The following is a 26,066-nucleotide window of genomic DNA, read 5'->3' as shown; positions in this document are numbered from 1 at the left end:
GATATGGAGGCTTAGCCAACCCCTGTGACTGATTCTGTCACAGCAAGTTGCTAGAAGCATTTTACATGATTAGATGCATTTAGCATTTTTGGTATTTTATAAGCCTCTCAGGATCCACAGGAATGGAGAAGATAGAAGCACAGTAAAAAAAAAGAAAAGAAGTGATTTTTACACTTCTCTTGAGTGGTTTTTATAGTTTTTCCAGATGAAAAGGCTGCAATACTCTTAATACTGTACTGTTGAACACTAACATGGTTATTATAGAACATAGGTTATTTAACAAACTTTTGATGGATTTTATTTATTCAAACATTTGTTTTTATCTTTTTTCTCTCAGAAGCTCGCAAAGGTGCTCTTCACCTTTTATTTTATTTTTTATCTTCACAATATCAGGGAGGGAGATTAAATTGAAAACTTCACATTATCTAGTCAGCTGGGTGGGAATATAAACCTGAATTTCTTCAGCTATGCTTCAGTGTTGATTAGGTTTTGCTATAATCTTGGTTTCATTATAATTATAATTTTCTTCTGTCTTTATTATTATGTTATTGTTACCTTGAATGCTACTCTGGGGAGATATGGCAAGTTGTACATTTAAATGAAAAATAATAAAATATGGCAGAATTCCAATCAATGCACATTTGTATTGGTCAACATAGCAGTAATTATTATGTCTTTGGTTGAAATAATCAAGGCATTTACATTTTATTTTATATAGATACGGAAGATAATGTGTACATCTTTAAAGGCAAGTATTACTGGATTGTATCCAAAGGAGAGTCTGCTGCCGGTCCATACCTTCTCCAAGCCAAATGGCCAGGTCTCCCTTCTGCCATTGACGCTACAGCCTTCTCAGAGAAAGACAGGAAATTCTACTTTTTTAAAGGTAGTTCATTTGATTGTAGGTATCAAATCAGATCTTATTTCAGCTGCATAATTGCCCAGAGGCTATAAATAAAATATAATCTTTCAACCTCCACCTTTCTATTTACAATTTGGCTATAAAAAATAATAGCACGCCTTTTCAAATTGTTTTCGGAATTGCTGAGATACAGTGCTTGGAATATTTCAAAAACCATTCTCAATAAATGGAAGAGGGTGCTGATTTTTCTAATGACATTGGAGAATTCAAAGGGGCAGTTTGGGTGAGCAATGTGGCACTGCAATACCCGCACATCTGGAGTACAGCAAGGCAATCCTTGCAATTGATCCAAATTAAATTCGTTTTAATCAGTGAGTTGGTTTTCATTTAAATTGATTTCAAAGGGAGATTCAATACAATACGGTACCTGTGCTATGCCTTGGTAAAGGTGGAAGATGCTGATGATGTTTTAAAAATGGTAGGCACGAGATCAGTGAAGGTAACATAAAGATAGCCCAACTTACAACCACAATGGGACTTCAGTTTCAGTTGCTAGGCAATGCAGTCATTAAACAAGGTGCCACATGACCAATCCTGATTTTTACGACCATTTTTACTGTGGTTGTTAAGCAAATTACCATAGTTGTTAACCAAATCACATGGTTACTGTTCTCTCAAATAGTTACTAAGTGAATTATGTGGTTGTTAAGTGAATCCAGCTTCGCCCATTGACTTTGCTTGTCGGAAGCTGGCTGGGAAGGTCACATATCATGATCACATTACTGCAGTATGTCCTAACTTGTAAATGTGAGCTAGTTGTCTAACACTCATTTGCAACCAGTTCACATGACCACATGACCACCAATGTGGTGCGACAGTAATAGCTTTGAGGGTGGCTAAGTTATTTTTTCCAAGGCCATTAAAGTTTGAACTGTCATTAAACAAACAACGGTAAATTGATGACTACCTGCATATGACCTTTAACACAAAGTAGAGCTGGCAAATTGATGTCGTTAATGAGGAAAAGACTTTCACTCTTCGCCATAGTGGCTACATCTAGTGCAGGGTTGTCAAACGGGCCAGATGCATCATGCCAAAACCGCGCCCACCCCATTGCCGGCAATGTAAAAAAAATTGTGATACATCACAACACTCACGTGACATTGCGAGTTTGACATCTCTGATCTAGTGGATAGGTAGATATTCTTCCTCCCTGCTATAGGGGGTTGCCCCATCTTTTGGGCACTGCTTTGCTGCAGGGTTTAGTGACCGTGGTGTTGACAGCAGATTTCCTGATGTTTCTGTGGCAACTGTGTCTGGCATCTTCAGAGCCAAAGTGGATTACTCTGCAGATTACAAGTGACTGAGCAGAGACTGACCAAGCTCCTGTCTTTGTCACCAGGTGACCTGACCTCTGAATGGCTTTAAGTAGAGGCCCAACAGAGCCTAACAGATACAGTAGTACCTTGGTACTCAACTGCTTTGAAACACATCAAATTTGGCACTCAATGCATTTTGAGGAGAAAATTTTGTCCTGGTACTTGTCGTTTGGTATTCAAACACGCAAGTTAGAACTTGTCGGTGTCAGTTGCGTCATGACTTACTACTCTTTCCAGCTGAAACAAAGAGCGACACATTAGTCATGTGGTAGCTCTTGCCCTGTGCACATCCCCTTGCAGTCTTAGCATCTGTGGTCATTTTGTGTATTTTTGGGCTTTTAATTTCTCGTCAGTACAGGCAAAGTGAAGTTTTTATTTTATTTAATCTAAGTTTGTATTAATTTTTAGGTTTTATTTCTCATGTAAAGCAATGATATGCAACCCAATCTTTTTACATATTGCCTTAAAAATGGGCATTGTCTTTGGTTTGGGAATGCATTAAATTTATTTACATTATTTGGTACTCATTGTTTTTGATAGTCATCGTGCCTCCTGAAACCAATTAATGATGAGTACCAAGGTACCATTGGTACTGGTCATGAAAGCCTACACCAGTATGTTGCCCCATCTTATTGGAAAGGTTTCCCCAAAGCCATCTAATTGGCTGACAGACTTGCTGTTTCCTGTCTCAGTCATTTTAACACACAATGCTACATTAATGTAAGTAGGAAGCCTTGTTGGTTTGCCCTTTGCCTTGTATGATTAAAAGGCCTGGAGACTAAAACATATGAAGAACGGTTGCAGGATTCGGATTTGGCCAGTCTAGAGAAAAGAAGGACTAGTGGGGACATGATAGCAGTATTCCAGTATTTGAGGGGCTGCCACAAGGAGGAGGGAGTCTGTTTATTTTCCAAAGCACCAGAAGGCAAGACAAGAAATAACAGATGGAAACAAATCAAGAAGACACTTCCTAACTATGAACTTAATTAACCAGTGGAACAGCTTGCCTTCAGAAGTTGTGGGTGCTTCATCACTCGAGGTTTTTAAGAAGAGACTGGACAGCCACTTGTCTGAAATGATATAGGATCTCCTGCGTGAACAGGGGGCAGGACTAGAAGACCTCCAAGTTCCCTTCCAGCTCTATTCCGATAGATTGACCTGCGATTAGTTGTTCAACAGGCAGAAACTTTTTTACAGGCCTTTCTCCCCCATGACCTGTTTTCATTCTCCAGTTAGAAAAAAAAAATCACCAATTAAGCATTGCTGCCATCTGCTGGTTTTCTGTGAAAAACATGCTTGCCTAGTCTAATTCTGTCTCCGATTTAAATTGGTTCTCAGCTTAGCGGTGATGACCCATTTTTCAGGGTTGAAATGCTGCCAGGAGTAATTATATTATTTGAACAGTATTTTATTGTTGCACACAGAGAAAATTGCTGTATTAATATCAAGATTTCCCCATATGTAGAATATGGGCCCTGCCGTAGCTATCACTCAATTATGAATAACACCCCTGCAGCCCATTTCAATAAAGGTAACTGTTAAATAGCGGGTTCTTTGGTGCAGGAGTGAAGATGTGGAACAGAGTACAGTAACCCCTGAAAAGGCCCAGTGTAGTCTATGTGAACCCTAGACCAGGGAGTGTGTGTTTCCTCCAACCTGTGAACTGGAGCCTGTGGCATTTCAGGCCTAGCTTGCTAGCATGCTTGCTGACTCCCCGGGAAGCTGCACTCTTTGGTCGAACTTGAACCGCCAAGCCATTTCAGACATCTTGGGCTGGAAGTGCCCGGTTAGCTTCTTTTTGAGATCTGCGTAGGAGACCGCTTCGATTGGTGTCAGCGCGAAAAGGTTCTCAGCTAAATCAAAGGTAGCTGGGCCGCACACGCAAAGTAGCGTTGCGGCCTTCAGTCCTTCCATGATCTGGTTGGCTCTGAGGTAGTTTTTCTACTTGCGATAAATATGATGTCCATTCCTCTGGGTGTTTCACGTTGAATTCTCTCAGTTTGCCAACCTTCGGCATTCTTCTTGCTGGTTCCTGCGTTTTCCGGATCCTGCTTCAGGCTCAGGGAATGAGTCCACTGAGCACGAGGTCGCTAGCGTAGCTTGCTAGCCAACCTTGAGAGGGGGGGAAATGCCTCTTCCCTCCGGCGTGTTCTGCCTTTCTCTCGTAGACTTCAGCTCTTTATTCGGTGAAGCAGGATCCCATCCTCGTCGCCAATGTTAAATAGTGGGTTCTTTGGCGCAGGAATGAAGACACAGAACAGAGTACAGGGTAACTCATTGTTTATTTTGTGCTGGAACTGTACCCGGGAAATGTCTGCGACTAGCCACAGTGTATAGTCTAGCCCCTAGGTGGCAGCCAATAGGTTTGAATCAACCATTGCCACCTGGAGATAGCCAATTGCAGCACAGGAGACTTGTAGTCTGGGTTGCTGGAGAGCCGTTAGCTGCTCCAGCAACCTACGTAAAAAAGCCCAGTACATAACAGTAAAAATTCCCTTGCACTTAAAAAAAGAAAAGTTGGAGGAGATACCATGAACTTATGATGAGTCCAGCCAGGTCTTTCTCATTCAGACCAGCTTTCTGTGTAATATGTTGGCTAGCCAGGAGCATTTAAGAAGGTGAGAATGCTCATGTTACAGGTAGTTCTCAACTTACGACCAGTCACTTAGTGACAATTCAAACTTGTGGTGGATCTCCCCAGAGGTACCTATGACCCAGTTTGTAAGTTCTGACAGGGGCCTCCCTTAACGGTCATTTAATCACATTTTGGGTGCTTGGCAACTGGCCCATATTTTGAGCTGTTTGCAATGACCCATTTTCATGTGACTGTGATTTTTGGCTTTTTTTTTTGCCAAAAAAACAACTTTTACTTCTGGTTTCCTACAAAAAAATGCCCATTGGCTAAAACAGGTTTGTTTAACGATCATGACATTTGCTTAAAGACTGCTACAAGAAAGGTAATAAAGCCTGTTGCAGTCACATAGTGGCCCTCTTGATGAGTGCCACAACTTATGGAATTACAGTCATAATTCCAGGCTGAAGTGCAGGTACTGCCTTTACTGGTTTATGCTAACTCTGCCTCAGAAGTCAGTGCGCATCTATCAGCTCAGGCAGTTTCTTTATAACTAGCAATTAGAGCAAGAGCAAGAGCACTTAGACTTATATGCTCCTTCACAGTGCTTTATAGCCTTCTCTAAGCAGTTACACAGAGTCAGCCTATTGCCCCCAACAATCTAGCTCCTCATTTTACCAACCTCGGAAGGATGGAAGGTTGAGTCAACCTTGGGCCGGTAAGAATCAAACTCCATACTGTGGGCAGTTTGCTTGCGATACTGCACTTAACCACCGCACCACTAGGGTTCCTTGCAATTATGCAAACAATAATGAAAATTCTCTATCAAATTATATAGTAAAATACCTAGGAATCTTAGCCTGTAAACAATGTACCAGCCCTTATTGCATAGTAAATGAAAGTGGGCCAGCCTTGTTTGCTGTAATTGCAGAAACCAGAAGGATGGAACTGAATTAGAGTTTCTGGTGCTGGGCTGCAGAGCGGCAAAAACAGTAGCTATAGAATACCATTCAAGTATTAGGAGAAAGCTAGGGGTAGGCAGGGGGGCTTTGTTCCCGCAGCAGGTTTAGAAAGCAGTGGCTCTGGCTTGGGTTTGCTCTCTTCCACCTGAGGCCTTGAGAGTGAGAGTGTGACATCCAGGTAGAAGCCATTGTAGAGAAACATGAATCCTGTTTTACAGTTCTGGGTATTCTGAACTTCTCTGTGGAAGCATCAAAGGAACTGGGGATCTACCTGGATGCTCAGTGGGCTATGCAGCTGCTGCTCTGGCTAGCATGTATCCCACAACAAATCTAACACACTAGGCACACTGTATAAAGTCTCTTGTTTAATGTGCTGTGTTCTTTGGCATTTGTATTTGCTCTTGAGGTTTTTTTGAGTCCCACCAGAGTCTCTTTGTAGAATTGGACACCCATATAGAGGGAGGGAGGGAGGGAGGGAGGGAGGGAGGGAGGGAGGAAGGAAGGAAGGAAGGAAGGAAGGAAGGAAGGAAGGAAGGAAGGAAGGAAGGAAGGAAGGAAGGAAGGAAGGAAGGAAGGAAGGAGATATTTATACAACATTCTTAGCTGGTTAGTTACAGATCAAATGACTTCATTCACATAACATGCTAAGCACAACTGATTATTTATGGGTGATTTACAAAAAATACATAAAAATCATACTAACAAGACCAATGTCAAACAGAATACAATTAAGAATATTCATCATACTATAACTCACATACAACAGGCATATTGTCCTGCCCAATGCTGATGAAAAAGGCAGGGGTTTGTGGATTTCTGAAAAACAAATAGGATCAGGACCATCTGGATGTTGAGGCTGTTCCAAACGTCAGGTCCTGTGACAAGGAAATCATGTCTTCTGAATTCTATAGGATGACATTGTCTCAGAGAAGGCATCTGGTACATGCCAAGCCTGTATGATCATACAGGTATGAATGTATGTTTTCTTAAGTAACCGTGGTTCTCAACTACAGGTATGGCTTTATGATTTAGGAGCCGTGTTGGTGCAATGGTTACAATGCAGTATTGCAGGCTAACTCTGCCCACTGCCAGGAGTTTGATCCTGACCAGCTGAAGATTAACTCAGATTTCTATCTTTCTGAGGTTGATAAAATGAGGACCCAGATTGTTGGGGGCAATATGCTGACATTGTAAACTGCTCAGAGAGTGCTGTAAAGCATTATGGAGCAGTATATAAGTTCTATTGTTATTTAATAATTGACAGGCTTTGTTTCCTTACAACATTATTTCCTGTTACTTTCAACAGGTGGACGGTGCTGGCGCTACAAAGGATCTTTCCTAGAAGTTGGTTTTCCCCAAAAGTGCAGCCTTACTGGTGATCTCCCACGTCACCCTGACACTGCCCTGTTCTTCCAGCCACTCCATCGGCTGGTGCTTTTTAAAGGACCCAAGTATTTTGTAGTCAATGAGGAGACCCTCCAAGTGGAACCTTATTATCCCCGAAGCTTGAAAGACTGGGGAGGGGTTCCAACTTTGGCAAATGGTGCTCTCACACATCAGGATGGCTTTGTCTACTTCTTTCGAAATGACCAGTTCTGGAAATTCAACCCAGAGAAGCTAGAAATCGTAGAAACTGGAAAATGGGCTGTTCAGCTGAGATGGCTAGGCTGTCAGGATGTCAGTCTAAATCAAGCTGGGGCCTGATCTTTCTGTTTATCTCTGGATTTGTCACTCATTTTGCCAGTAAAATCTCCAGAAGGCTAGAACTTCTTAAACTATTTACTCTGTGTGCAGCAGCATTCCAAGTTTGCTTTTAATCTGGTCCCAAAGAGATTACAAAAAACCAAAAACAGTACACAAGGCCTGAGCCAAAATTGTATTTTCTGGAAGAAAAATGCAAACCCTCCAGAAGCAAAAGAGTTTGATGTGAGGAACCGTCAATCAAGATTTGCACCATCAATGTTAATTTATTGTGAAGTTGATGAGACATACCAGTCCTTGATTTGCAGTGATTGTAAGACACTAAATTGATGTTGTGCCTTCTACTCAGAGGCATTCTAGAAAGATGGAAGATAAGCGTAATTCTCCACTGGCAGTTGGCTGCACCTTCATATAGAAACGGGTCTTCTTCTTACAACTATCAGTTTAACTTGAAGTCTTCTGTATTTATCATCCAGAAGTGACTGGCATGGAGAATGCAAAACCAGAAGATCTTTTCAGCAGTAAATTTTCCTCTACAACTGAGCCTCAAATACTGGTGCCTAATCATGTTCCGTGTACCTTCGGAGTTTGTTCCATTTGATACACCTTCAGTATGGCGCTGAGCATGTTCCAGATTACTACCTCTCCTTCCTGTTAGAAAATGTAATTTCTATATGGTGCTTTTAGTTTCTCTCTTACACAGGTAGCCATTTTGTAGGATTTTGATGTTATATTATAGCAATCCTGTATTCTTTTTCCGTGTATTTTCACTGCAACATTTGTCTAAAGAAAAAATATGGGACAATGGTACACTCAGAAAGGACTCCACACCGTCACAACAGATTGAGGAATGAATCTGAGGTTTCCCTTTGGATACCCAAGTCTCCTTTGAGTGCATTAAATTGCTAGAGGATTAATTTTTTACCTAATATCTCCTAAGTCTTCTAACATATTGATATTACTTCTGTCAGGCATGAAGAATCAGGATCAGATATAAATTCCAGTTCAAAAGATTTATTGCTCAAGAATCTAGTCAACTAATGGTCAGCACTAAATTGGCGCTATTGTAGATAAGAGTTAATGGAATTCAAGAGGAGCTGGACTAGGAGTATTTATAGACACGTAATGATTCTAGGCTGAGTCCTCTCTTGATTCTGTCCCCAGACTCTGCCAGCTTTTCTCCTACAATTTTCAGTAGACCTGCAGTTCGAAGATAATTTTTCTCAAACTGATATATTTGAAAGATGCTGCTATTTTTAATAGCTGTCTCTATTTAGAGATTTGGAATATTCTAACATCATTGTTCCTAAGAACATATAGAGAGATATTCTGATTCAACAGATATGAAATTCATCTTGACCAACATCTGATTTCCCACATTGAAGCCAATAGGCAGAATCCATGTTCCCAGCAAATGTGGCTGAGACGGTTATGTTTTCAAGCTTTGGTAATTCCAGTGGCATGTAAATTGTCTTCTACAATACTTAGACAAGCTGCTCGGGCACTCAGAACTTGGTTGTTCTGGAGGGCTGAGCTCAGATAGTATTATACTCTATCAAGCAACCATGTCAGCAACTCACGGCAAAAGCTGGGCAGTTATAAAACACATTTCTGAAATACCAATTGGCCATAAGAGCTATAAAATGAAACCTCCCCAGCATTCTTCAGCTACAAAATCTTTGCATGCCAGGCAGATCTGGTTATTATGATAGTTGCCAAATTGAATGCAGATGTAGTGGAATGTATTCTGGATTCCCAGGAGGGAGGGGCTGCACTCCAGAGGGCAAAGATACACTGAAGCGTGGAAGATTTGGTTGGGAGAAAGATAGCTAAGAAGGCTCCTCCCTAGTGATTCCCAGAGTATATCTATAGTGATGCAAATAGTTGCTTTAGTTTGGCAAGATTTCTGTCAAGAAGTGAGGAAAAATAAAGGAAATTACTCAGAAGTAATTCCATATATCTTTGACAGGTGAGGAATTATGTCTAATGCTTTGGAGATTGACTGGTGCCATCTTATGTGAACATGGTCATTGTGTCCTTATTTTTGCAATATTTTGTAATGGTAACAAAATCATTTTCTTCTGTTGATGATCAACAGAATGATGATCAGATGACTACTGATAAATTGTTTTCACCTTTTGATTCCTTGCTGCACTATGACATTTGGTCTCTTTTTCCTTGCCAGAAGAATGTAAAAAGGAGTCGATCATTCTTTGTCCTTCTTCATGTTGCAACATGCCAATGTTGACTTTTGTCAATCCCATACTGATAAACTGCTTAGAAGGCAGCAGCCTGTTTCCCAGGATTAGACATTTGTTTACCAGTTAAAAGGCATGCACAATGCATACATATACATTGAGCAATTTTTCACTGGTTGACAAAGCTGGAAGAGGACAGCCGAAATAACAAAGGCATACTTTGCAATGGATCCTGAATGGTAAAAAATGTGCAGCTAGAAGACTGACAGCTATCAAATGTTGTTTCACCTGCTCCATCACTTAACATTTCTTTGCTACCTGTCACTGAGCAAAGAGCTCTTTGTTAGCATTGTTTCCTTTTGTTTGAATTAATATATCTTCTGATTCTCAGAAACCATGCATTTCAGGGTTAAGGACTTTATAACTATGTTTTCACAACATGCTAAGCCTAACTTTTGGATTAACAAACTACTGGAGATGGGCAAAACACTATTCATTTCTCACTGGAAACAGCCTGTCTCTGTATTCCCAGGGCTGGTTCAGTTTTTTTCCAGAAGTGGATTGTCCAGAACAAGAAGTAAAAGTCTTAAAATAATTTGGGTCAAGATACCACAAACCTCTTCCTGCTCTTCCACTTCCAGAAATGCATGAATTAGTCCTGAAACACCTGGACTGACTCAATCTGGGTGAAAATGGCCAAATATCCATATACTGAACACACAGTTGCTGTGCATAGAACACACATGCTGTCCAAACAAATCAGATTGTTGTTTAACATAATAGCATGACTCATGCCAAAATGACACACTGAACCAGTGTATCAGACCAGGGAAAGAAAATCCTCCAGGCAGTTTAGCACACATGCAGATCTCAGGGATGCCATTCACTATTTGTGCAGGGCAGATGGAATGGCCTTGAAGAGCTGCCACCAAAGCAACAGTCAGATAAACGGGGCTTGAGCCCAGACCAATAAAATAACCTGAGAAACTGCCTCCCTCTCTAGTTCACATAAAGATAAAGTGAGGGAGGGGGAAGCACATTCAGGCCTGCAAGGTTCTGTTACTATAGCTGTTCAATAAAATCTCTACAGCATTAATTTTTTAGTCTGGTTTACATTCTTGGGCTGACAGAGTTTCTGGCAAAGACGTTACTGTTTTGCTTTCAGTCATTCATTCCCCATCAATAATGGGATTTTAGGTTGACTTCCAGATGAACTTTTCATTCTTAATGAATGAAACACCTAAAATCATTGGCTAATTTTTGTATGACAATTACTTTGGGAGAATTCCCTCACGCTATAAACACAAAATACCCAAACTCAAGTAGCTTGGGAGAAAAATAAATGTTTTTCTTATTGACCCCAAATTTGTTAATTCCAAAGAAACTTGGGAAACTACATATGATCATAAGAAGTTCTGAGGGTTTAAAGACACGTTTCTAGACCAAACATGAAATATTTGGAGAGGAGAGGTTACCAACACAGTTGGAGCTAACAAGTTGGAGAACATTGATATAAATAAAAGTATGAAAGGGACTAGGGCATAGTTAAAATCTATGAACTGAGCTAGCAGAGGTAAAGATTAGAACCATCCTAATCCTTAGGATGCTATACTTAAAATTTTTCTGGTATCCTTTCAACCTTGTTATAACTCCATGTTTTTGGAAAGCCTCAAAGCCAAATAGATTTTATTCACAACAATCCTTTCGCCATACACATATGAGTAGTCATGGTGACTATCCTTTTAGGTTAATAAAGTAAGCAGATGGCTGGTATTGGTGGGCCATCAAGAAATAAGTCCATTGTTCCTTCTCACGGCCACTTTGTCTCTCTAGCTTCTGTTTCCACTGGAGCACCAACTAAGTCTATGGAACCTGGAATAAAAACAGTTAAATCAGACCTAGGTTTATCCAGTCTGGCATTATTTCCATTAATGATAAGCTAAATATCTTGGTGAAGCCCTTTCCTCTTTAGGCTTAGCACCTGGCATAGTTACATTTATAGCTAATAATGAGAGATATTCCACTGAGACATGGTACTGTATGTGCTAAATTCTGTTTTTCATAAATGTGTTTTTTTTAAAAAAAGCATAACATTATCCTTGCTACCTCAGACCAAAATGTTCTTCAAATCCAGTATCTGCTGTCCGACTATTATAGTCAACAAAATAGTTCCTCCTAGGACAATGTTTCTCAACCTTGGCAACCTTAAAATATGTGGACTTTAACTCCCAGAATTTTTCAGCATGGCTGTCTGGAGAATTCTGGGACAGACGTCAACTCTGTCAGACACATCTTAAAGTTGCCAAGGTTGAGAAACACTGTCCTAGAACATTGAGACACACCCTGAAGGGATAGCTTCTCCCAATGGGTTGTCCCTGTATATTGAATGCTGAGAAGCAGGTGGCTTTTGAATACCAAGCCCAATCACTATTTTTTTTGTTTTGCAATATGTGCCCTGCTGGACAAGATGAATATATCTCTGTATTCCAAGGATGGTTGGTGTGGTAGGATGGAGGGTTTGTTGTCACTGTGTGTTGGGAGGAGAGAACACCGGGGGGGGGGAGGCTCAGCTAATCTCAATGTACACATGTTGTACTTTGACAATAAAGGTTTATTATTATTATTATTATTATTATTATTATTATTATTATTATTATTATTATTATTATTATTATTATTATTATTAAAATCCCAGAATTGTGCTGGGCTTTTCAGTGATGCTAAAGAAGCTACTCCCTGGAAGATGAAGTCCACCCATTTTAAAGTTGCCAAGTTTAAGTTAGTGCTTTTCTAACTTTGCATCTTTAAAATATGTGGACTTCCTCTTCCAGAATTCTCCAGCCAGCATGGAATTCTGAGAATTGAACTCCACACATCTTAAAGTTGCCATCTTGGAAAACCATTGCTCTGTCTAAATTGTAGCACAGCAGACTAAAATTAAAACTAAAAGGTGATACTGTTTTATTTAGTCAATTGGAAGACAAGCAGCTGTATACATGTTTAAAGTAAAATAGGTTTACATGTAATCAAATTTAGTTAAGATGGATTAGTCTCTAGTCATACATCTCAGGGTTTTCCCTTCTGTTACATAACTTGCATTTGCCTAGCAGGGTAGATTTGCTTAATTTTAATCTCTATCTTTTAATAAATCAATGAGGCTTATGCTACAAAATATTGGAGAAACTTGATAATTGAGTTGTCTCATGGAGCTTCTGCAGGATTTTGAAAAAAAATCAGGATAGCATCTGTGATTGCACAATCAAAGCCACACCCTTTTCCTATGCATAAAAAGGGGCACTTTTAATCTCTCTCTCTCTCTCTCTCTCTCTCTCTCTCTCTCTCTCTCTCTCTCTCTCTCTCTCTCTCTCTCTCTCTCTCTCTCTCTCTCTCTCTCTCTCTCTCTCTTAGTAAAGTTATTGTAGGATTGGAAAATTCACACTCAAACTAACATTCATCTTCAGTCACAGAAAAACATTGACTTTGGGCTAAGCTGAGCCTACTCTCAAATTTGAGGTCCTGTAACAAACTCAGCCCTTGACTGAGCTCCTGGGAAAAGGGTGGGATATGAAGCTGACAAACAGGAGTCAAAATATTTATTTATTAGATGTCCATCCCTTGTTTATTTTTAGACAGCACAAAGCATCCATACAACAGGTACCCAGTGAGATGGATTAAGTTGAGAGACAGTGGCTTGTTCGAAATCACCAGCCAACTTTTATGCCTAAGGCAGGACTAGAACTCTCACTCTCCTGATTTCTAGGCCAGCACTCTAGCCATTGCATCAAAGTGACCAAAGCTCATAAATTATCCCTTTTGGGGCTATTTCAGGGTCTGTTCTCTCAAGGGAGTGGATCAGATGCTGTTGGGAATTTCATAAGCAGAAGGCAAAGCCTATTTTACATTTACCTTCACCAGAAAAGAAACGAAGCAGCCTCTCTTTCCACATCATTAGCACCATTCCTGGTCTCGGAAGATTTTTCTCAGCTTTACAAACTTGATAAATAAATAAACCCAGCCACCGGTGGCTGAGTCTACAGACTACAATGTAGAAACCCAGAAAGGTGTCTTGCCTGTGCTCATGGTGGGACTCGGAGCCTCTGGCAAGCTTTCTGTGCTGTGACCCAGGAGCCCATGTTCAATGAAGACCCGGCTGTAATGTAATGTCTCACATTTTTTGCAGAACATAATCTCACATGCCGGGCACATGTTGCTGGATGTTCTTTTTCTCTGCACTTGGCAGCAAACTGGCTCCTGAAGGGACTTGTTTCTGCAGCAAAGAAAGAATTCAGACACTTAAAATGGCTCAGAGCAAAAGCAATTCTCTTGCAGGGAGCAGAAGATGCTTTTCGAACTATGCTGCTTCAGGCAGTAATTCAGTCCCTGTTCAAAGTTAGAACAGCGTTGAAAAAAGTGACTTATGACAGGTTTTCACATGGCCGTTGCAACCCCAAACCACCCCAGTGATGCCCTCGACGTGATGTCCCATTGCCTGGAGGCGGTTCGGGTCTGGATGGGGAGGAACAGACTTCAACTCAACCCCGACAAGACTGAGTGGCTGTGCATACCGGCATCCCGGGATATTCAGAATATCCCATCTCTTTCCATGGGGGGTGAACTATTACCCCCCGTAGATAGGGCTCGCAACTTGGGAGTCCTTCTAGATTCACGGCTCACTTTGGAAGACCATATAGTAGCTGTGACTAGGGGGGCCTTCACCCAGGTTCGCCTGGTGCGCCAGTTGCGGCCCTATCTAGACCGGGATGCTTTATGTACGGTCACTCACGTGCTCGTGACCTCTCGTCTGGACTACTGCAACACTCTCTACATGGGGCTTGCCTTGAGGACCACTCGGAGGCTCTAACTGGTACAGAATGCAGCCGCAAGAGTTGTGTTGGGAGTCTCCCGATACTCCCATGTCACACCTCTGCTCCGTGAGCTGCATTGGTTACCAGTTGTCTTCTGGGTGAGATTCAAGGTACTGGTAATGGTGTTTAAGGCCCTACATGGCATGGGTCCGGAGTACCTTAGGGAGCACCTGCTGCCGGCATCAACTTCCCTCCGCCCTGTGCGTTCCCACAGAGAGGGCCTCCTCAGGGTGCCACCGATCAGAGAATGTCAATTGGTGGCCCCCAGGGGGAGGTCCTTCTCTGTGGGCGCCCCGGAGCTATGGAATCGGCTGCCGGTTGAGCTCCGGATGGCGCCCGACCTTCGCTCCTTCCATCGCGATCTGAACACATTCTTATTTGAACAAGCCGACCTGGCCTGATGGGGATGGGTTGGGTTTTATGGTCATTTTTAATATTTGTATTTACTGTTTTTAGTCGGGCATATGTTTAATTTTCTTTTAACTTTTGTATTTTTGTATTTTTTATATATTTGCCCTGTTCACCGCCCTGAGTCCTTCGGGAGAAGGGCGGTATATAAATAAAATTAAAAAAAAAAACATCCCCGGGGTCACCGGATCAAAATCCAGGCATGTATTTATGATGGTTGTAGTGTCCCGGGATCATGTGATCACTTTTGGCGAACTTCTGACAAGCAAAGTCTCTCCCTCCCTATCTTTTAACAATATTTTATCCTGACTGGGATTTCTATTTTTATTCTTTTAAAGATATTTATGTGTTAGGATTTTAATGCTGCCCAAAGCTGTTTGCTACGAGACAGGCGGCAAATAAATTCAATAAATTAGTAATAAATTAATAAAGTCAGTGGGGAAGCTGGAGCCACTTAATCATGTTAGTAACTTAACAACTGCAGCGATTCACTTAACGGCTGGGGCAAGAAAGGTAATAAAATGTGGCAAAGCTCATTTAATAGTTGTCTTGCTTAGCAATGGAAATGTTGGGTTCAATTGTGGTCGTAAGTCGAGTACTACCCGTACCACCTTGCAATATATTATCTTGCTCAGCTCAACATGCTCTCGGCTTGATCCGTGTTTCCAATCAAACCCTGTTTTTCCAGAATGGAGCCCTACAGCTCAGAGCACAAAATGAGATTTAACTTAAAGATTTAAATGAGACTTAAGTGCTTGAAATAGATCAGCAGCAAGAAGGCGAGTAGGTGAAAAAAAAGTGCAAAACATTTTTTTTTAAAGACTAAATATCTAGCTCTTGTTATTTGCAAATCATCAGACGAGCAGATAGCTCCAGGCAGGTGTTCGTTTTTACAAATTGTTAGTGGTTTTTTCTTTTGTTTTTTTAGGGGAAGGGAAAAAAGAGATTCCTTCTTTCTCACTGTGACGGAAACTGATTCTGAAGGTGATTCTTCCTCTGATCTTCGAGGGGGTTAGGGAGCATATCCACAGACCAGTCCTAAGTAGTTTTACTTCTGAACCAATCACAGAGTTAGGGAAAACCTGTTTCCTCCTCCAGCATTCACCAATGATGATGGAAGGGGCCCCCCAGCAAAAATGCTGATATGATTGCCTTTGAATATAGTCATTCAGCAATTTACAGCTTTCTCTTGTTGGAAGAAAAACCACCAGGTCCAGTTCCAAGCTGGGAGTAAATAAAATGGAGACTAAGACTCTGGAAATAAAATGGAGGCTAACTGTTTGGAAAGAAGGTTTAATGATGACTAGGACCAAGCATAGTATGCAGTTCTGGGACAGCTGACCAAATGGAGTTGAGAGTGGGTAGATCTTTATGGGCTCTGAGACTTTGAAGTGGAAATGTTTCTGGGTTGTGCAATGAGGTGGGCTTTTGTGTCTTTTGCTAGTCTAATAAAGGTAAACGTAAAGGTTCCCCTGCACATGTGTGCTAGTCGTTTCCAACTCTAGGGGCCGGTGCTCATCTCCATTTCAAAGCCAAAGAGCCAGCGCTTGTCCGAGGACGTCTCCGTGGTCATGTGGCCGGCATGACTAGACGCCAAAGGCGCACAGAACGCTGTTACCTCTCCACCGTAGTGGTCCCTATTTTTCTACTTGCATTTTTACGTGCTTTTGAACTGCTAGGTTGGCAGAAGCTGGGATGAGTAACAGATGCTCACTCTGTTACGCGGCACTCGGGATTCAACCCGCCAAACTGCCGAACATCTGATCGACAAGCTCAGCGTCGCAACCCACTGAGCCACCACTTCCCTTCAGCTAGTCTAATGGTGGTGGGTTAATCCTATTATGTCCTAAAGGTCCTGTCCTGTCCTTGGAGCTGGGTGGGGGAATGTAATTCTTAAATCCCCATCAACTGTAGGCATTTTGCTTTTTTTTTTTTAATTCCATTTATATCCCACCCTTCTCCGAAGACTCAGGGCGGCTTACAAACTTAGCAGTACTTATGAGTACTGTGCCCCAGTCTTTCTGAATGGATTACCAAATCTGCAATTCTAAAGAGTGGCCTCCTCAGCTTTCTGCCTGAGGAAAGGGAGACTGGGCACTCTTTCTGCGTACGATTTTATCTCCATTTCTCCTTCAGGAGTAAATGGAGTAAACATTTTAAGATGGTAGACCAAAGGAGGGGGAATCTGTTTGTAAAATGATGAACAATCCAGCACCCTTTGGAAAACATGAACAGAAGAAAATTATATTTTTCCTCTGATGATGTGGAACTTAGGGTTGTCCTTTGAAAATAAACAGGATTTAGAATCAGAAGGATCTCTTTACAAATTATGGCCTTCATTGCTATGAGACACAGGCCTTGTTCCCAAGGCCATTGGCTTTGCTCCCTGCCACAGAGTATTTTAATGTGAAAAATATGTAATTGCATGGTGTCCAGCTGGAGAAAGAGGCAGGACTTATCATAATACAAGAGTTTCAATTGATGAATAGAAGACTCATTGTTCAAAGTCTTGGTCTCTTTCTTGCTTCAAGAACCATCTTTTCAACTGTCCCCAACATGGTGCTCAACACCTTAGTTGAACTTCAGCCCCCCACAAATCCATGGGGAATCCAGAGATTAAAGACCCTTCAGGACCCATTAGGGAAGCTGCAGATCTGCAGTACTGAGTACAGAGATGGTGTAGATGGTCTCCAAGGATCTCCCCAGTGTTAGGATTCCATGTTTCCACCCTCTGTTAACTTTAAATGGAGCCTTTCAAGTCTGACCAACCTGAAGGAGATGGTTTAGCTTGGTTTAAAGCATTGCTAGTACCTGTCTCCCAACCAGGTCAGCCCGGAGAGAAGAGGGAAGGGAAACCATCCCCAAAGCCAGCTCTCAGGCTTCAGTGCTTGTTCCGTGGTTGAAGTCTGAGGACCATCTAGCAGGCTAAAATCAGTTATGCCTGCCCTGGCTTCCAACTCCTTTTCTGCTGCTTCTAGCTCTTGGTGGCATTTTTCATCTGACTGGGTTTCTTCATGTTCTTGTCTGTTTTGGGACATTGGAAATCATTTGAAACCTGCCCCTCCAGAAAGAAGGGAAAACAAATGAAAACAGTAAGTAGCAATAGCAGTAGCACTTAGACTTATATACCGCTTCATAGTGCTTTACAGCCCTCTCTAAGCTGTAAGCAGAGTCAGCATATTGCCCCCAACAATCTGGGTCCTCATTTTACTGACCTCGGAAGGATGGAAGGCTGAGTCAACCTTGAGCTGGTGAGACTTGAACTGCCAAAATAGTGGCAGTTGGCAGTCAGAAGAATTAGCTTGCAATACTGCATTCTAACCACTGAGCCACCACGGGTCTTAGTAGTAAAGAATAGGTCAATGAAGACTCAGTCATCCAGGCCAAAGGTGTCTAAAGGTTGAATCATGACAAATGGACCAAATTTTGTTAATCTGAGACATTTCACTGCTCATTCAAGCAACTTCATCAGTCAGAACAAAATTAGGCAGAGAGTCAGAAAGTCGTTGGAATGTACCAACTCTTGCCACACCAACTTCAGGGGTTTCTTCCCAAATGCGTTGCAATATGTCAATGAAGACTCAATCATCCAGGTCAAAGGTGTGTAAAGGTGAAGAATAGTTAGTAGTAAAGAACAGGAGACACAGATCCCAGCCTCTTTGAGCTGGAGGCATGCTGGCTGTTCAAGGACAATGGTTGCCATGGGGAGAGGCCTTGCCTATTTACACTGGAAAATACCTGCAGCAGTGGCTGCCTGTAGCTGCTCTCAAAATACCCCAGACAATTGGTCTCTTCTAACCTCTGTAGCCACCTTCTCCATCCAAAATACTTGTTGATGATTCCCAATTTATTACTATCTTGTGTCTGAGCAGATGAGTACTTTTACAAGGAAATCAATGAGTTTACCATATTTCTTATCTTTCTTACTTCCTAGCATTTTACCACAAGGCCAAGCCTGACATCATAGGTTGAGAAAGAGTGACTGGCCCAAGGTCACCCAGTTGGTTTTTATGCCTGAGGCAGGACTAGAACTCACAGTGTCCTGGTGATTGTCCCAAAGTCACCTAGTTGCAGTGGTGGGATTTAGCCAGCTTGCACCACTTCAGTAGAACCGGTAGCTAATTTTTTGTTGCCCAGGCCCAGAATGGACTTCCAGAAGTGGCATCCACACAGAGAACCAGTTGTTCACATATTTGAATCCCACCACTGCCTAGTTGGCTTTGATGCCTGGGATGAGACTAGAACTCACAGTGTCCTAATGATTGTCCCAAAGTCACCTAGTTGGTTTTCATCCCTAGGGTAGAACTAGAACTCACAGTCTCCTGGTTTCTAGCCTGGTGCCTTAACCACTAACCAAGCTGGTTCCCAAATGGATTTGCTAAAATTCTGGTGTTTTATTTATTAAGAATGGGCCTGTATGAAATTCAAGGTTTTCTGGGAACTGTTACTGAGCTTCGCAGTAAACCAGATCCATTGTAACTCATGTATAAGATTAATCTTTAATTTAAAATAAATGATCCCCAAAACCTTCCAATATTTACATTTCAAGAAACAAACAGTCTCATTATGACTACTATAATAAAACACAGAAACTCCAAATCAATCAACATATCGTTCTCAAAAATCTCATAATGAAGTTTATGGAGTGTGACTACAAACATACAGGCCACTGAGAGATCTCCCAACTGGACTGCATTTTTTAGCTTTGATTAGAAAAAGCAAGCAAAGTTGTGAAAAATAATTGCTAACACAAATGAGAACCTTTCACCAAAGGAAGATTCACCTCTTACTGGATTTTTTTTTAAATTTTCCCATTTTTGCTAATCTGCCAAAACAGTATAATAATAATTCCTGAAAGGCTTTTAAGAATTTTAACATTCCAACAGATGTTGTCATAATTCATTGCAGCAACTAAAAAAATTATTCTGCATTTATTTTGCTTTCCGTTACTGTGAACGGAAAGGAAAACTATTTTTTCCAGGCAGCCACAATGCCTCATTTCCCACAATTTGGAGGGTCTCTTGAAGTTCCACAGGGATATCACTGTAAAATTCAATGCTGGACTTTTAAAAAAGATAAATAAAATGCATGCATTAAGCCTAATCAATAGGCTTATTTCAGTGCTTATTAAGAAATGTTACATCTGAAAATTGGGGCTTTTCTGGTTTCATGGAAAAATGTGGGGAGTGATGGAGCACGCGTTGTGATATCACACTGCAGACACTGCAGGATTTATAATATATTTGTATCTCACATTTGCAAATATAAAAGGGCAGGATCTGCCTCATGACATCAGGATGTCCATTTTGTTATTTTTCTTAGAAATATCTCCCCAGCTCCAGGCTGCCCTTCTCTCTGACCAGCCCCAGCCCCAGCCCCTATCTTGCCCTCCAGTCACTTGGGATACAAATTGTCCCCCTCTTCTCTGTGCCTATATAGTTTACAAGCCATTTGTAGCACTGATTTAAAGTAAAGGTAAAGGTTCCCCCGCACATGCGTGCTAGTCGTTTCCGACTCTAGGGGCCGGTGCTCATCTCCGTGTCAAAGCCGAAGAGCCAGCGCTTGTCCAAGGACGTCTCCGTGGTCATGTGGCCGGCATGACTAGACGCCAAAGGCGCACGGAACGCTGTTACCTTCCCACCGTAGTGGTCCCTATTTTTCTACTTGCATTTTTACGTGCTTTCGAACTTCTAGGTTGGCAGAAGCTGGGACGAGTAACAGGCGCTCACTCTGTTACGCGGCACTTGGGATTCGACCTGCCAAACTGCCGACCTTCTGATCAACAAGCTCAGCATCCTAACCCACTGAGCCACCGCGTCCCTAGCACTGATTTAGTGGTAGTTTAAAATCTTCTGTCCTTGCAACTAGCTTCTTCATTTAATAATCCTTAGCATGACCACAGGAGACAAATGGAAACAAGGCCTATGGTTTCTCAGGGTTTGAGCTTCAGATTTTTTTTAAAAAAACAAAACCCTTCTCTTTCCAGTACTAGTAGTCCTCGACTTACAACAGTTCATTTAGTGACCGTTCAAAGGTATAACGGCATTGAAAAAAGTGTCTGATGACTGTTTTTCACACTTATGACCATTGCAGCATCCCCATGATCAAAATTCAGACACTTGGCAACTGGTTCATATTTATGACGGTTACACTGTCCTGGGGTCATGTGATCATCTGTTGCAATTTTCCGACAAGCAAAGTCAATGGGGAAGCCTGAGTCACTTAACAAGCATGTTACTAACTTAACAGCTGCAAGGATTCACTTAACAACTGTGGCAAGAAAGGTCATAAAATGGAGCTAAAGCTCACTTAACAAATGTCTCGCTTAGCAATGTAAATTTTGGGCTCAATTGTGGTTGTAAGTCAAGGACTGTCTGTATTAAGGCATAACATCTTTGTTTTTCAGCACAAAAGAAAAAGGAAATTGTACCTTCTATTTCCCCAGAGGACTTTTCCGTCAGACCATCACACTGTAGCTAACTAAATGAAAACAAATTGGCTTTAGCCATTGTGAAATCATGTGGAATTTCATATAGACAGTTCTGGGGAAACACCGCAGGTGATCAACAAGGAGCATTCCCTCTATTCAATTATTATTATTTATTTATTTTATTTATTTTAATTCCATTTATATCCCGCCCTTCTCCGAAGACTCAGGGCGGCTTACAAGTTTATCAGTAGCCTTCATTCTATGTATATGCCTGCTTATTAGGGCTTTCATACACCCCCCAAGCGGCATTATTACAAAGTCAGCTTAATTGCCCCCAACAATCTGGGTCCTCATTTTACCTACCTCAGAAGGATGGTAGGCTGAGTCAACCTTGAGCCTGGTGGGATGCGAACCTGCACTAATTGCAGGCAGCTGGTGTTACTTAAGGAGGCATTAGCCCACTGCTCCACCAAGGCTCTCGGTGGTTACCCATCAAAGTGAATAAGGCTGTTTCTAACCCCAAACCAATTTCATCCCTGTCTAGTTTTGGGGGAAATCCGCACAGGAACTGAATAAGGAGAGTCTGCCCAGCTCTCATTGAAAGACAGCTGGACCTCCCCCGGAGAAAAATGAATCTGCCACAGCAACATATGCTTTCATTAGGTCTGATCTAGACAGTTGTAACCTATGTAACTGACCTTCGTACGTGTTGGTAACTTCAAATAATACAAAGGAGAAAAATAGATGGCTGATACCGTGTACTTTACCAATTTATCTCTGAACTTGAAATAGCTACCCCAGCCTTCTATTTGTTTCCAAACCCAGTTCTAAATGCCCAGTTTTGACCTTTAAAGCCTTAAATAGCGCCCTATTCAGCACTGAGGTTCAGGACAGTTCCTGGATTTAAGAACTGCCTAGTCAGAATTGGTGTCAGCATCATTCTCTTTCTTTAATAAGCATTTGTCTACCCTAATGAAGGATGAAGATCTAGAGCAGGGGTGTCAAACTGCCGGGCCAAGGGCCGGTTGCATCATATGAAGGCCATGCCCATTTCAGCTCCAGTAATGGAAAAAGAGGAGATCAACCCTGACTGCTCTTTAGAAGGCCAGATCCTGAAGTTGAAACTCAAATATTTTGGCCACCTAATGAGAAGGAAGGACTCACTGGAGAAGAGCCTAATGCTGGAAAAGGTTGAGGGCAATCGAAGAAGGGGACGACAGAGAATGAGGTGGCTGGATGGAGTCACTGAAGCAGTAGGCGTGAGCCTAAATGGACTCCAGAAGATGGTAGAGGACAGGAAGGCCTGGAGGAACGTTGTCCATGGGGTTGCGATGGGTCAGAGATGACTTTGCAACTAACAACAATGCAAAAACGTTGTGATACATCGCAACATATCACGTGATGTGGCAAGTTTGACACCTATGATCTAGAGAGAAAATAGTTTAGCAAACACTTTTGCTTAAGAATAGAAGCTTATGTATCTGTGTCTGCTTCCTCAGGTCTCAGGGGCTGAAACTGATCCTGCATTAATTAATCAGATGATACATTGACTGCTACTGCCAAATCTGCTTCAATTTTTGGCAGTCATAGGAGTATAAATGTGGAGCTGATGTCATTTGGCATGCAGTCTTTTTTAACCTAGTAACTCATGGTGCTGGGACTGGTACTCTTAGAATGACTTGAGAATCTGAACAATGGGGCAGAGCCTTCCTTCCTTCCTTCCTTCCTTCCTTCCTTCCTTCCTTCCTTCCTTCCTTCCTTCCTTCCTTCCTTCCTTCCTTCCCTTCCTTCCTTCCATACAAGATCAGAAGTTTCCATGCATACTGATGGCAAATGGGTTAGGAATTGGGAATTATGACATTAGCATCGGGAACTACTTTGTTTGAGTTTGATAGTCTATTCTTCAAGCATCCATACAGCCTATTACTATATTAACCCATTTGCTGGATGTGCACAATATCTTGACCCATAAGCTAATCAGATGGGCTGAGTTCACACAAAACCAGTACAGTTGTTGTTTTATTAATGTTTAATGAACATATGAATATATCCATTATCTATTCTGACTGATACAATGTTTGTTTGTATGTTTGTTTCGTATTTCTTAACTGCCCAACTCCCTCTTCCTCAGGCTTTCAGAGAGCATGCCAGGAATTGAAGCAGGGCTTTCTACATAAAGAATATATACTGTATTTTCCTTAGATCTATGAGAATTGGGTCGCCAATACATGGAGAACCACTAGATCTAGATGGCACCACTAGATGGCAGCAGAGAGGTATAGGACTTCCTATGCCTCTCTGCTGCCATCTGATGGTTATGCAGATTTTTGGTTATAGTAATGAGGGGTCCTTGGTGCTGTCTGAGCTTGCTTGTTTTCTTGAAGATGTTTCATTACCCAAACCAGATAACATCATCCGTGCCAGTAAGGAGTGCTGTTTGCTGTCAGTTTATATTCTGATGGCTTGCCTATCAGTGTTGGTGGGGGTGGTCTTAGAGATTCTTTGGTTGGGGTGTTTGCTGTTGGCTTCTTTGACAGTTTATTGATTGGGGTATTGTTTATTTGATTGTTGCTCTGATGTTAACCTTGGAGTTAATCTATGCTGATCTGGGTGCTGATTGTTGGTGGAGAGGTGCTTGGGTCTTCTTGTTCCTTTCTGGGCTGGGTGATAGTCTCTTTTGCACAGTCTATAGATGTTGTTGATGTTTATGTGTCTATTGATGGCTGATTTGTCAGAGTGCCAGGCTTCTAGAAATTCCCTGGCATTTTTGGACTTGGCCTGATCTAGGATTGTCACATTTTCCCAATTGAAACTATGCTTAGGTCTGTCTATATGTTGTGAAATTAAAGAATTTCCCTCATGCCTTTTGACTGCCAGTTGCCGTTTATGGATGCGTTCTGCCAGTCTTCTGCCTGTTTATCCTACATACTGTAGTGGTTGTTGCAGTTCTTACACTGTATGTTGAGGCAACTCCTGTTTTTTTTTTATGGGGTTGCTGGGTCTTTTGGTTTGTTTAGGATGTTTTGAAGGGCTTTAGTTGGCTTGTGTGCTATGCTGATTACATTTGGTTGTAGTAGTCCAAGAACTGTGCCCACTGAAAATGTTGATTTAAATTACCCAAGAATTTTTTTACCTGGGTGACAGCTCAGATAAAACATGCAGATTGTTCAGATCTATTAATTGGAGGTGCCAAATTGAAGCTGGGATTTTGGTGCCAAGTTGAAAGACAACTCCTGATGAATATATAAGTTCATCTAACTGATAATGCCAATGACGGCATCTCTCTAATACCCACAATGAACAAAGATTTCTACAGAAGATTCTTTAATTAATTAGAGTGCAACTCTGAGAACTTTGCATGTAATTTATTCTTGAATTACAGTTCTTTGTGGTGAAGCAGATTTAGGAGGAAACCTCAGGTAGATTTTTTTTTTAGCTCTGCCATTCAATAACCTTCCTTACCATCTCCTTAGGATACTGATAACTTGCATGTTTTACTTCTTGAACCTGTTACACAGTGGACTAATCTGGTCTCCCAGTGATACTGTATATATAAAAATTAAGATTTAAAATAAAAAAATATTAAAAGCATTTCTAAAACAATAAAATGTTAAAAGCTCATTTCAAAAGATATCTTTTAGGACCCTTTTTAAAGGATGAAAAAAGGATGAAAAAGAGCTACAGTAGGTCTTCTCAATTCAGTAGAAAGTATGTTCCAGTGTTCCAGAGAAACATTTAAGGATAAGACTCAGCTTAAGATAAACTGCCTTGAGTGGTGTGTGTGTGTGTGTGTGTGTGTGTGTGTGTGTGTGGTGTTGTTGTAGGTGGAGCAAAGGATCACAGAGAAGGAAATAAGTTGGATCTAAGCCATAGAGAGCTTTATAGGAAATAAATACCTTATGTCACCGGGATACACATTTCTAACTAGAGTGATGCTTTCCACGATTTCTTTTTATATTTATTTATTTGCAAGGCCTACAGATCATGCTCTTCCTGCCAAGAACAACTCCCCAATATGTAACTGTAATTAGTTTAAAAAGCAGCCACTAAAATATGGGAATCACTTATAAAAATATTAATGATAATGAAAAGAAAGCTAATCTCACCAGAAGACAATTACCTCAATTGTTGAGGCCTGGTGGAACAAGGTTTTCATCAGCTTCCTAAAAAGCCAGAAGGGAAAGAAGTAACCAGTTGTCAGAGGAGCTCTGTTGGTGGCTGAAAGCATGCTTATGTGGCCCTTGAAATTTACACTTTCTAATTGAGGGGATATCTAGTGAGCCTACTCTACTGTACTTTATCAGGAAGACAGATGCTGCTGGGAGAAGGTCGTATTTCAAACTGTAGGCTCTGAGACAGGAAGGACTTTAAAAGTGGCAACCAGCTTGAATTGTCCCCAGAAGCCAACTCTAAGCAGAGGTGTTATGTTGCTACCTTGAGGTGTGTCCATCGCTACTTGCATTCTGTAGCTTCCAAACACTCTACAAGAACAGCTTCACGTACTGCATATTGCAATGATCCACTTGAGAAGTGACTAAGGCATGATTGACAGTGAGTAATACTTGCTGTTCTGGGAAAGCTTACAATTGGAACACAAGATGGAATTGTGCAAAGGTTGTCTTAGCCACAGTGCCCCCTGCTCTTTGAACAAAACTTGTGAGTCCAGGAAGTTCCCCAGATTATGAATCA

General features: G+C 41.5%; 2 protein-coding genes across 2 annotated transcripts in view; one reads left to right on the top strand and one right to left on the bottom strand.

The window, feature by feature from the left end:
- Positions 1-10,759, top strand: part of MMP28 (matrix metallopeptidase 28) — a gene marked incomplete at its 5' end in the record, with an annotated part of 32,109 nt that extends 21,350 nt beyond the window's left edge. The window contains 2 exons of the mRNA XM_083374451.1: positions 719-886; positions 7,082-10,759. Coding sequence (XP_083230577.1) covers positions 719-886; positions 7,082-7,479 — 566 coding nt within the window. The 3' untranslated portion in view covers positions 7,480-10,759. The remainder of the gene's footprint in view (positions 1-718; positions 887-7,081) is intronic.
- A 2,953-nt stretch (positions 10,760-13,712) lies between these two features.
- On the bottom strand, positions 13,713-17,985 carry LOC310632799 (uncharacterized protein C17orf50; the record flags this gene model as incomplete). Its single annotated transcript, XM_083350229.1, has 2 exons — positions 13,713-13,941; positions 17,759-17,985. The coding sequence occupies 2 exons, from the start codon at positions 17,983-17,985 to the stop codon at positions 13,713-13,715; spliced, it is 456 nt and encodes a 151-aa protein (XP_083206355.1).
- Positions 17,986-26,066: the final 8,081 nt, after the last annotated feature.

Source organism: Vipera ursinii, assembly GCF_947247035.1.
Source record: "Vipera ursinii genome assembly, chromosome: 1".
NCBI classification, from domain to species: domain Eukaryota; kingdom Metazoa; phylum Chordata; class Lepidosauria; order Squamata; family Viperidae; genus Vipera; species Vipera ursinii.
This window is presented reverse-complemented; position numbering and strand designations above follow the sequence as displayed.